The sequence below is a fragment of the Odontomachus brunneus genome, unplaced genomic scaffold (assembly GCF_010583005.1).
Source record: "Odontomachus brunneus isolate Ranch 3 - 2012 unplaced genomic scaffold, Obru_v1 Obru_scaffold_195, whole genome shotgun sequence".
Lineage (NCBI taxonomy): Eukaryota > Metazoa > Arthropoda > Insecta > Hymenoptera > Formicidae > Odontomachus > Odontomachus brunneus.
In genome coordinates this window covers 136,223-148,921 of record NW_022639645.1, presented here as the reverse complement: position 1 = coordinate 148,921, position 12,699 = coordinate 136,223, and the positions used below count along the sequence as shown (strand labels likewise).

Sequence of the window (12,699 nt, the reverse complement as noted above, 5' to 3'; positions counted from 1 at the left end):
TATATATATATATATATATATATATATATATATATATATATATATATATATATATATAAATATATAAAATTAAAATAAAATACTTCTATCAGCATGAATGATCTCAATAATAAGCAATAAATATGCAGTATGTTTGTCTAATCGGATTTACCTTGGTAGGTCTGATGGTAAAGACATATTGCAATAATAATTAATATTAGAGAGCTTTCTCTGCATGTCATTCATACAGCATAGTAATTAATTAAAATTTATATAACTTTGCTGTACATAGCGCTTATTATATAAATGTTAATATATATAGAGTTAAAATAAAATATTGCTCTCAGCTTGAGTGATCTTAATAATAAGCAATAAATATGCAATATGTTCGTCTAAATATATAACATACTTATTACTTATTATTAAGATCATTCTTGCTGAGAGAAATATCTTATTTTAACTCTATATATATTAACATTTATATAAGAAGCGCTATGTACAGCAAAGTAAAATATATTATAATTAAGTACAAAAGCCTTATGAATGACATGTAAAAAACCCTGTGAAGTATTAGAAATTTAACAGGGTTTCTTTGCATGTCATGAGGCATCTATACTTAATTATTATACACATTACTATGCTGTACATAACGCTTATTATATAAATGTTAATATATATAGAGTTAAAATACTTTCAGCAACATATGATCTCAAGTATCAGACAATAAGTATGCAGTATATTTGTCTAATCGGATCTGCCTTCGTAAATCTGATGGTACAGGCGTATTGCATTAGTAGGTAATATTAGAAAGCTTTCAAAAATTGACTGGGTAGCTTAATTGTGACATCTTTGTTATTTAAATAAATAAGGTTTTTTTTACCTCTACGTCTCATTAGTGAAACGTAGAGTTTTCTCATAAGTGAGAATAGATAATAGCTTTATAGCTAGTTTTATAACACTACGTCATCCGTGTTAGTGGTTCTATAGGCCCTTATTCCCAAGTTTTTATTTACCATTAAGAACTATTAAAATATAATATTCTTCTTTGTATTAAAAATTAATTTCTTTCATCTCTCTCTGATGGTGGAATGTGACAGATTATGCTAATTAGCGGGCAGTGTTCCAAGACATTGCACGCGTGGCAAGAAAATTGGCGACGAAGAGAGATTGGAAAAATTTATAATTCAATCATCTGCGTTCTTTATGTGTATATATGCACGCTACCGTTAGCTCGTTACCGGTAACGTCCTTCTCTTTGGCAGTGATCCGAGTCTACCGATAAGTCGTTCGCGAACTTAATGCTGATAGACACGAACTCGCAGCACGACGCGGTGTCACGGACGCAAGAAAGACTACGAGAAGATTGCGCGTTGTAATAATAACAATTCTTGCTTTCAGCCGATAAGAGTATCGACCATTTTATTCGAACGAACGCGTTTCCGAAACTACACCTTGATACCTAAAGTACCTAATGCCTCTTTCTCTCCCCTTTTCTCTCTTCCTTCCTTTTGAATTTGAAACCTAATGCTAAGTCGCGAATCTTACATACTGCTGTAAAAGTTATCACAATATTCGATGACGAAACGAGAACTACATCGATCACGCTGCGTGATCGCTTTATTTGAAACGACAACGCTTCAGAGCAACGACTGAAATCGGCACAACTTTAGGTGAGTCACCCACGTGTGTCATTATCTTATTTATTCGGAAATTAAACGTGAAGACTGTGTTATCGTGTATCTGCAATATCCGGAATACTACCGAAATTCAGTCGCTGCTGTTTAGAACGAGCAATTCTCGATTCAACGATATCAGTGGACGTTAGCGATCTCCTGAAGCATTCCTAGAATGTGGTCCAGTTCTTGTCGGAAGTAACAGAGCTGTCGGTTCTTACCCTTTTCGTTCTTGCAGTCCTTGCACTGCGTGCGATTTCTCAATAGATCGCGCACTAGCGTCTGCAGAGTTATCTCTCTGCTCTCGTGCCGTTGCTGAAGGATCGTGATTTTGTCCTGCAGCAACTGCAACTGTTCAGTCCCCTGGAACAGAAACGCACCGTGCCGAGTGCCATTTTAATAAAAGTCGTGGCTGTCTCTCACGTACCGGCGTCGATAAGTACTTGACTTTCTCGGTCAGTGTCTTCACTTTGTTCTCCAAGTGCTCTCTCTCGGCCTGCAGCACGACTACTTGTTCTTTATAGTCTCTGAACTTCTCCACCTGCTCCTTTAAATGCGATATAATTGCTCCCTGAGAGTTAATCTGACCCTGTTAATAATTAAAAATTGTAATATTTTAGAAATCGTCAATCACGATAATTTAATGCATTGTGATGAAGCCGAGCGAAACAATACTCGAACAGAGATCGAACCTTATCTACAAATCAGAAAGAAGCCTGAGAGTAGCTACGTCATACATTTTGGTCATGGACGTAAGAATACATGGACGGAGCGAACTATGGCGGGGATGACGCCCAAAGGATGAAGAGTATTGTAGTGGAGTTGATATATCAAGATGACGACGGTCGCTATTTTTCATAGACATAGGCTGCGTTCGGGGAGACACTATCTAGCGCTATGAGCGTCCTTTGTCCTTGTTCAACTTTCAGAAACAAACAAGGACAGAGCACACTCATAGCGTTAAATAGCGTCTCCTCGAACGCAACTATAATATATCTAGACCGAGTGTTGAGGAGTGGGGGTAAGAGGCACGTAGAAAAGGATACATTGCGTTTTTAGACCCTGCGTTCTCTCTCATTCGCGCATCTCTGTAACACAATCTCTCTTACACATACGCTCATACACATGCGCGAATGAGAAAGAACGCAGGATCTCAAAACGCAATGTATCCTTTTCTACGTGCTCTTACTCCCACTCCTTAAATAAAAGCAAACGCTCTAAATATATTATGTCTATGCTGATTTTATACATAGAAAATAGATACAAACTCTGATGCCAACATGGCCGCGATATACTCCTCTTGCCCCTTGGGCTTCACAGCCCCTCGTCTATAATCGCACTTTTCGCTCCGTCCATGTAATCTTAAGACTAAGACAGAGAATGAGACCTAAGCGTCGTAGTTGTAGACGTAAAGTAAGGCAGAGAAAAATGTAAACGTATGCCATGAAAGGCTATTAGCCTTACGTTTACGTTTTCTTATCTTACTTTACGTCTACAACTACGACACTTACGTCTCGTTCTCCGCCTTAGCCCTTACGTTCATGGGGTCTGGCCACTGATCGTTCATGCTCTTATTGGTTGCATTCAATTTTTGTAATAAATGTAATATATGTAATGTATACTATGCATTCATTTAATATGCAAGTAACGGTATAATAGTTTTACTTACTTCAAAGATGAATCAATTCTTCATTTACAATAGTGTAAAACAGTCAAGAAAACGTATATTAACGCATAGAATTATTTCACGATGCGACCGATGCCATTTTACTACAAAATCTGTCTGAGTGGCCAAACATTATGCACAGGGTCTCTATTTCACGTTTGTTCGATGCTCCATCTATACTATCTGTCTATTTTTTAGGTGGAACTATGTTCCCTACGCCCATTTTCAGACGCTGCCGGTAAAGTGTCGATTTGGTGCGTGTCTATTCTACGCCCATTTTCTGGCAATGTGGGTCCGTGCTAAACGTATAATTGCGTGGTTGAGAACATGGAAGACCATGGACAGTCCATGTTTTCAAGTTCCATCTAAAAAATGGGTACAGATGACGCATCGAACCAGCGTGAAAATCGGTGTCGGCCAAAACGTATGGCGTGGCCGCTCTCAGGTTTCTAAAAAGTAAATGAAACAAAGGATACAAGCCAAGTGCTCAGCGCTACACAAACCTGTAACTTTACCACCTTAGAATCCCCGAACTTGACGCTGTATTCTTTCACGAGAGTGGCCATCTCTCGCTCGTGTTCTTCTTGTAGAAGATTCAAGTCATGGAGTCTTTTGCTCTTGAGTGCCATGAAGTCCTTATTGATCTTGTTCAGTTCCTCCTTTAGGATGTCATTCTCATTAGTCAATTTCTTGATAACGCCGTTCTTGCTAGTCTCCGTGTACTGTATCGGATCGTATAGCTTAGTAGTTGATGAAGACAGCCTCTGCGAGTCGGTGACGTGTCCGTTCTGATAGACATTTGAGTTCTGATCGTTTCCATCACCGTTCTTCGTTTTCTGAAACATTCTGTCAAAGTCCATGCTCCTGAAGCTTCTACGATCGTTTAGCAATTTCTCTCGCTCCTTCTGCAATCTCCTGTTCGTCTTCTGGAGCTCTTGACTCTCTTTAGTTAACTTCAGTACGGCTCTGTCCTTGTTCGTGATCTCTAACTGCAGACCTCTGATCGTAGCGATGAGATGTGCGTCTTCTTTCGGATTCTGAGACTTTGGTCCAACCTTTGATCCGGCTTTCTGATCTTTCTTATCCTCTTTGTCCATAATCGAGGCTCTGTCATCTCTCCTGTTGGTCTCCACACTCTTGTTCTCGACGTACCTCACCGTTTGTGTGAACATGTCGTTGTGCAACTTGTGCTCCTTCGCCGTGACTTCAGACAATTTCGCTTCCAGCTCTGTCACCTGCGCCGCATACTTATCCCTCATATCGGAGAACTTTCTTTGCAGATCAATCAGGTTCTGCTGCGCAAGGTTCTCTTTGGTCTTGATTTCGTTCTCTAGAGTCACTATTCTCTCTTCCAACAGTTTCACCTTCTCTGTGCCGATTTTCTCTTGGCCCGAGTTTGCGGTCAGTATGAGTGCCGACACTGAGTCGGGATTCTTTCTCTTGAGTATACGTTCCATCTCGCGCACTTGCCTATTTAGATCCATCACTTTCTTATTATCTAAGATAACCTGATCCTTGAGTTTCTGGCTGAGCAACTTCTCACGCTCGATATGACTCTTACTTATTTGTAGTTTCTCCAAGAGATTGCCTTCTTTTACCCTAAGCTCTAACAGTTCCTTTTCCAACGGCAACACGTTCTGTTGCATTTTGTCCAACTCTTGCTTCGTCACGCGCAACTGCTCAGACTTCGAGCTTAGTTTGATACTCAGGTCTTCTATTTGTCTCTTCAAGTCCAATTCAGCAGAAGTCATCGCTTGCAGTCGATCCGTGATGAAGTTATTCTTTGCTCGCAGCTGCTCCTTGAACATCTCCAATTCATCCGTGAGTAGGCTGTTCTGTTGAATCAAGTCGTCATTTTTTAGCAAGATGTCGGCGTTCTTTTGCTTTAAATCGGATACTTCAAGATTTAGTTTCAACGCCTCTTCCTGAAGATCCTTCACTCGATCAGTCAACTCCTGCATGTCGTTTGCCTGCGATACCGTACTCTTTTGCTTAGATTGTAAACTCTTCAGCTCCTCCTGCAGACGTTTCGTGTCTTGCATCAATTTCTTGTTTTCAGTCTCATAAGCGCGGATCAAGCTCTCTTGCTTCTCGAGTTCCTGTTCCAGCAGTGTCACCTTCATGTCATTTTTCGTGTGAACCTCCGAACGCCTCTCGTTCAAAGACAGCTCGTCGACTCTCGCTTTTAAGATTATATTCTGTTTCTTTAGGGCAAAGAGTTCTCCCTCAAAGGATGTGCGCATTTCCATGATTTGATTCTTATAGAGCTTCGCCTCAGCTTCTAACTGTTGTTTCAAGAGAGTGTTCTTGTGCTTCTCCTCACGACACAACATTTTCCAGTCGAACGTCACTAAATTCGTATCACCAGCGGCCATTAAATTCCTCCTGTAACTGTCGGGCGATTTCACCTGAGACGTTTTGCACGTAGCCGGTAGGCTGGACGTGGAACCGAGCTTAGCAGAATCCATTTTCGGTTTCAGGAGCGTGTTAGGTTTCGATTTCACTTTCTGGATTTGATCAGTATTTGCTTTTGGAATTGGCCGACTTGATATTTTTGGCTTGATCATCGGTGATTTTCTAAGAACCGAGTTTGCAGGCTTTCTAGACACATCCGATGTCTTATTAGTCCTGATATTTTCCAGAGAAGTTCTGAGAGGAGGTTGACATATCTGATCGTAACTCTTAGACTTGCAGAATCTAATCTCCTTTTTCGTTTGCTTATTATTTGGTGCACTAATAATGCGTTCAGTTTTAGGTACGTCCACTGTTCCTCTTGAGGCGCCGTAGCTCGACGTTTCCTGGTAACTCGTCTTGGAAGTTTTCGACGCTTTGATTGTATTTTCTACTTTATCTTCGATCTTCTTTTCTGGGGATGAAGATTCCTTGTGCGTGGAATCAGCTTTATCCGTGTTTTCTCCTTCTTTCTCCTTCATAACATTCTCGTTTAATTTCTCCGCCATGAGTTTAGGTATCGCGTCGGCAAACAGTTCTAATCTTGGTGTTAAGCCCACTGTGTACAACTCAACCTCGAAATTTATCTTATTACTTTCTGATGCGTTTTTATTGTTCTCTACGCTTTTTGTTGCAGATTTTTTCGAAGATTCGTTGCTAGAATTTTTGGAGAATGTTACTCCGACCGATGGAGAATTCGGTGCTCGTTTAGGTAGTTCCCCGCTCACGCTGGAATCACTTTCGTTGATTTCATGTTCCATATATGCGTCATTAGTCGCAGGCAATTCCTTCTCTAATATCTCGGAGAATTCCTTTTCCGGAAACTCGGGGGTTTTTCCATTTGCTAGTTGGCCTTCGGCAGTCGTTACCATTTCACCATTAGTAGTTTTTAACAACAAATTATACATCATATTAGGCTCTTTTGATTCTGGCTCTTTCTTGTCCGTTTGCCCATGCAGCAGTTTCAAAAAATGCGAGAAGTCCTCTTGTCCGAAACTGGAACTTCCCGACATTCCACCTTCTGCCTTTTCCTTGGATCTCTTCAGCAAATCTTCGAAAAAATCCTTGTCTACGTCCGTGATCTCCTTTTGCAGATTCTCTTTTTCCAGCTCCATCTTCTTTGTACTTTTCAGTTCTTCGGATTTGGAATGCCTCTCGATTGGATCATCCAAGTCAGAACTGCTAGATATCTCGACTTTCTGCTCTTCGAATTTTCTCCTCTGAAGTTCCAACGTTTTCGGCGGTCTCAAGCTGCTTAAATCCTCATAAACGATCTCGAAACCTGGACTATTCTCCCGCTTCTTCTCGTTCTTCGGACTTTTCCTTATCTTTTCCGATTCTCTGTGCACTTCCTCTTCTATTAGTTGAAAAATGTCAGCTTCTAACTGCCTCACTCGACTCAAGCTCTCATCCTGACCATTTTCTAGTACTAGAGTGTCAGATTTAGATGCGCTTTTTGATAGAGTACTACTATTTTTCCTTACTAACTTCTCAGCTTCTTCTAATAATTCCTCTACAGACTTTTCTTTCTCAGTGTGAATTTTGCTCGAGCCTCCTGATTTGGTACGTTCAGGGCCTGAATTAGGACTTAGTGCACCTGCAATCTTGCTCATTTCTTCCAATATGCTACCGATGTCCTCGTCAGTAGCATCTGCATAGAACACAAGCACATAAAACATGCACAACTATTATTTTATAAATTGTTGTTATACATGTTATATGAAAATTTGTATACTTACTCTCAAAGTCTGATGGATATTTATCAAAAGCTGCAGATGCAAGTATATCACACAGGGTGTCATCTTTGTCTTTGACTTTTCCTTCACTCCTGGGCATGGCCTAAATAATAATTGAAGCAGTGTTAATAATCATAAAATAAGAACACTGAAAAACTATGTTTTTAAACTCATTGTTCATTGAATACTTTTGCACATCATCACAATATCAATGTTGTATAATTTAGTCAATTACTTTGCACATTCTTTCCTTCTCAAGAAATTCTTTCATGGAAGAACTGACATCCGACGAAGGAGTAGGTGACTGCTTCATCTTAGTTTCTGTATTCTTGGCACTTAAGACTTCTAACCGTGTTTCAGGTCTCTTCAGCCACCATTTCTCTTGCACGTCCTTTTTATCAGCTGGGAATTGCTCAATTTCCTTGGTAGGTTTGAGTTTTTCCTTGATACGTATTGAGTTCTCCCCAACACTGAGACTTATAGAGGATCCCAAGGTGTCATCTTCCGTAGAAATCAACTAAAGTGAAAAAAAGTCAACAATAGAAATTTTTATTTACTCCTTTTAGCGAAGGAAACTTTAATACATCGATATTATAACAAAACTGACGGTAGTGATAGATTTAGGTTAAGAGCGTAGCGCTCGCAGGTAAAATAGCAAGTGAAACTTACGTCTTCTACTCGCGGTGATTTTCTAGCATTCGAAGACATTTCACTTCTCAGTCAGAGTCAAATTAAGTCAAAACACCGCGTACAAACGGTCATCTTCACCGAGCTCTCTAACACCTGCCATACTTTTTGTTTGTTTGTTACCTGTAATTCGTTCAATTGCCGCTTGGACGCGACAGCCACGATCGTAGCGACAACAAAAAGTCTGTTTTCTATTGCTGAACTAACGTACACTTTCGGAATTTAAAAAGAGATGTACAGATAAAATCTGATGTGAAAGAAAGATAAAAGAGAATTAAACTGCGTTCGGGGGATACTATTTGGTGTTAAAAGCTTGTCCTTATTACTTACTGTTACTTTTGAACAAGGACAAAACATGCTTTTAGCGCCAAATAGCGTATCCCCGAACACAACTTTAGTACAGTCAGTTCAGCAATAGAAAACAGACCCAAAAAGACTTATCCGTTTGCGCGCCACGCGAGTATTTCAAAAAAATATCTTCTACATATATCACTTTTTAATACATTTTTTATATCATATAGAGCTTCTTAAGAAATAGGTAGGAAAAAAAAGCTAAATTAGAGTCCTTACAAATTATAACTCCGTTATGTATGCAATTATATAACATTTATTGATGTAATGATATGAGAAAGATATATTTACTAAATAACAATCTCTTTATTTGCATATTAACAGACGGATAATTCGGAGAAACACTTTGCAACAATTAGAGATTGCACAATGCAGTTAGTGCCGCAACAAGTCACTGTGAATTGATTGTGATATAAAAATATTATTTCATAATGTTTCGTGAATAATACTAAAATAATAGCGTACTTAGTTATTTGATAAGTTCATTGCGCAATTAGAGGACTTATCTCTATAAAGTCTTTTTAAAAAATGGAAATTTTTTTTTGTATGCACATTTTTTTACTATTAGCTCTTCATAATTTAGTATAAACCACATTTAGTATAAAACACATAGAATCACTTTTTTTTATAATTTAATTTTAATGGTACATCGATAATATTCTCTATCATGATGCTGATCTAAAAGAAAATACATAGTATGCGTTAAACTATTGTGAAGAAAATATAAATATTCATACATTATTAATATATATTTTTACACAATTTTTTATTTCACGTCGAGGTTGATGTATAAAATTTCCGAACAACGCAAAAAGATACTCAATTAGTACGTACGCTGATTTATATATCGCGAAGGTCCTCCAAAAAATCAGTTCTTATTTTTCTACAACATATCACATGGTCTCATCGATTTCGGTATATATATATATTTTTTTTTTTTTTCATATTTCATAAAATATATCTCTATATATATATATATATATATATATATATATATATATATATATATATATATTACATATATATTGTGTATATATATATGTATGTATATATATGTGTGTATATGTATATACTCTTATTCTCTGAAGGCGACTCGTGTATTACTACATAAAATCTTAAGCGTATGTCGTGACAATTGTCATAGTTTAATGCACCATAAATTCGTAAATAAATATGCACACATCTTCGTTCATAATGTTCTTAATCGAGATCTAATTTTGTGAAAGGAAAAAAAATTACATATCAAATAGTCGACACTAATATTGTGAAAATATCTTGAATTAATAGAAATTCGTTAAAATTTTTAGAGGCAGAGAGGCACATTTTTTAGGGATAATCATCCCGTTATCTTCCAGATACTTGAATATAAGTGGAATTCTTCCCACTGCAAGAACGAGATACCCGGGTAATGGAAATTAACATCGCCTGTATATATATGAATATATATGTGTGCACTCTCAATCGCGAAAAATCTTCGATAATGATAAATGTTAATTATCTGTCTTGACGTCATTCGATAGAATGACAAAACTTTTTGTCATTCTATCGAATGTCTCTTTTCATTTTAGAAAGCCATAATCGTCTTAAATTTTTCGACGCCTTTCGTATTCCGGTAGCTCGAAAATCACATGATAAAAGAGAAAATCAATCGTAATAGCACGCATGCAACCTAAATAGTTCCATGTTCATAAAGCTAACATTACACGTTTCGCAATAATGCTTGATGCTCTCGGCCAATTTCAGCATCGCCGGCACCTTCTTTGCGTTCTTCGCGACCGCATGCATCAGTTTCTTCGTACGCAGCCTCTTCATCGACCATTCCACGTAATCGTACTTCCGCGTTTTACCATTTCTTAGGTAGGTGTCCTGACTTCTCAGATATTTGGGCGAATAATTCGCCGCGGATAAACGACCGATTTTATTCGATTTTTTGAGCCTATTCTCGGTGCCATTGGCAACGACTGGCTTTCGTTTAACCAGCTGGAATTTACCACTGGATTGCGATCGGTTTGTTCTAAGATAGTTCACATTGTCTCGCAGATTGACACCGGTATCGGTAGCCAACGCTTTCATCTTCGCTGGCAAATCGGCGATTTTCGGCAATGTAGACATCGTACTGGTCGTTTCGCCGAGAATCGTATTATCAAGATCGTCCGAAATCTCCTTCTTTATCATCATCTCCAGATCGTTCGGAGTATTCTTGTCTTTCGATTGTAGCTTTGAATTCCGACTTACGTCCTCCAGTTTGCGTCTCTTCGTGCGATGTGGTAGCTGCGATTCCTTTTCCTGCTCGCGATGCACCAATTCTGACGTTACGCTCTTTCTCTTAGGTCCGTAATAATCTACAACGTATTTCCTCGGTCTCAAGGTGCGTCCCTCTAACTCCAATTGCTCCACTTTGATCTGCCGCGTCAGCTCGAAGTCCAAGGCGGGAGTTACATTCGAGGTAACGAGATTTGTCTTGTTCCCCGTAGATGGTCCCGGAGCATTGCTCGACGCTTGCTTCTTGCTCATCGCGTAATTCACCAAGTTTTTCCTAGGTCTCAGATTCCTCACCAAGGTACTCCTGGAAAAATCAGCTACCTGGAGGGCCGTTCCAGCATTTGTTGCGTATCTACTGTCGTGAAAATGATCCCGCGTGTTCAGAGCGGGCATGTCTTTGGTTTTCGTGTTGGTGACGCAAACTCGCGCCTCTTCTACGGCGCTTTCGAGGTGCGACAGATGGTCTCGTGGCCGGTCCTGAAGCGTAGCACGTGCGAATACTTTCCTCCTGGTTGACCTCAATCTGACGCAAGCACCATCGAGAGCAGTTCTTCGCCGTGGATCATCCGCGATCTCGGCGCACCTCGACACCGAGCCCTTGTAATTCCGACACAGCCGTTCCGCCGTAGTCCTTCGCCTGCTTTGGTCCTTATCACAGCAACATCGGCAACGTGAGAACGCCGCGTACGTCAAACCCTCGCGAATGCAGCTGGCTGGGAATGCCACAGAGTTTGCCATCGAGTTGATGTAGTCGATGTTTTCGACTATTGGCTCCAGCTCGTACACGTCATAGTCCAACGGCTCCGTTTTGATGTTCACGTTCTCGATATGCACCATTGGTACACCGATCTTCTCTCTACCGCGACCTTTCTGCATCCACGAAAGCTGGCCTTTTAGCGTCGCGTCCGTCTTCAGGATATCTATGTAGAATTTGTGGAACTCCTCCAGTTTGTAGCTGCACCGATGACACATATGCTTCGGCAGCAGGTCCATCTCATGCACCTGCGGGACAATTTGATTGCTTTTATACTGAGAAAAAATACATGAACATTTATTTCTGGAACATAAATTTGTTTGATTTATTCACAGAAATTAACTTTATATCCCACAAGTAAATTTTCAAGTATTTTTCTCAGTATAGATCGTCTTCAAATACTCTATAAAATTAAAGTAAAAATCGGAAAATGAAAACAAACTCGGAAAGTTTTAAGTGTGGTTGAGCCGACTTTGTCAAGAGGTCCTGGAGAAGAACGTCAAATTCCAAACTGGAGAAAATTAATTACACCAATCCAAATAGATTAAGGTAGAAAGAAAGATCTTGATTTACTTAGATTAGAAATTTATAGGTTTAATTAGATCAATTAAACGTAACTTTCTCGAGCTCACGATTAATCTTCCCAAGTTCCCCGCGAAGAAGAGAGTTATTGCGTCGTTGTTATTCCAAACTCTTTGACGGTTCCACGTTCAATTGTCGGTGGAGTTTTTCGCGCACAAATTTTACAGTATTTACTAAGAACTAAATTATCAAGTCGCAGCAAGGGAACGGGAAATAGTTAAGTGCATCATTACTTCAGGTGGACGCGCGCCTTTTGGACATACGCGCGCACGCGTGTGTGTATGTGTGTGCATGTTGGACACGTGTGCAGGGTACGCTGCAAGCTTGGAAACTTCCGTTCATTAACATTATCGCGTTGCTTTCACAACCGGTTGTTCTCGCTAATAGCTTCAAAGTGAAACGAATACGACATATGTCGTTGATTTGATTGCTAATTTGTAATTTATGATTGATTCAGTAATAAATGTACATTCCGCCTCATTTCGAAATGTTTAATTGTACTAGAGTACGTAAAATTATGCAAATGGCATTATAAAGAAAATTGTATTATTTATATAT

General features: G+C 39.3%; 3 protein-coding genes across 4 annotated transcripts in view; 1 reads left to right on the top strand and 2 right to left on the bottom strand.

The window, feature by feature from the left end:
• Nucleotides 1-1,392: 1,392 nt before the first annotated feature.
• Nucleotides 1,393-12,699, top strand: part of LOC116851875 (thiamin pyrophosphokinase 1) — an 18,952-nt gene continuing 7,645 nt past the window's right edge. The window contains exon 1 of the mRNA XM_032831744.1: nt 1,393-1,649. The gene's annotated coding sequence lies outside the window, so the exon portion shown is untranslated. The remainder of the gene's footprint in view (nt 1,650-12,699) is intronic.
• LOC116851873 (centrosomal protein of 162 kDa) lies at nt 1,648-8,481 on the bottom strand. 2 transcript variants are annotated; one of them, XM_032831734.1, is made up of 6 exons: nt 8,175-8,479; nt 7,741-8,022; nt 7,509-7,608; nt 3,822-7,420; nt 2,080-2,241; nt 1,648-2,015 (listed from the first exon to the last, which is right to left on the bottom strand). In XM_032831734.1, the coding sequence occupies exons 1-6, from the start codon at nt 8,211-8,213 to the stop codon at nt 1,791-1,793; spliced, it is 4,407 nt and encodes a 1,468-aa protein (XP_032687625.1). In that variant the 5' UTR covers nt 8,214-8,479; the 3' UTR covers nt 1,648-1,790. The 2 variants fall into 2 exon arrangements, with proteins under 2 accessions (XP_032687625.1, XP_032687626.1); XM_032831735.1 differs by having other exon boundaries at nt 1,793-2,015; nt 2,096-2,241; nt 8,175-8,481.
• The window catches only part of LOC116851874, a 7,717-nt gene continuing 3,847 nt past the window's right edge, over nt 8,830-12,699 (bottom strand). The window contains exon 3 of the mRNA XM_032831736.1: nt 8,830-11,378. Coding sequence (XP_032687627.1) covers nt 10,188-11,378 — 1,191 coding nt within the window. The 3' untranslated portion in view covers nt 8,830-10,187. The remainder of the gene's footprint in view (nt 11,379-12,699) is intronic.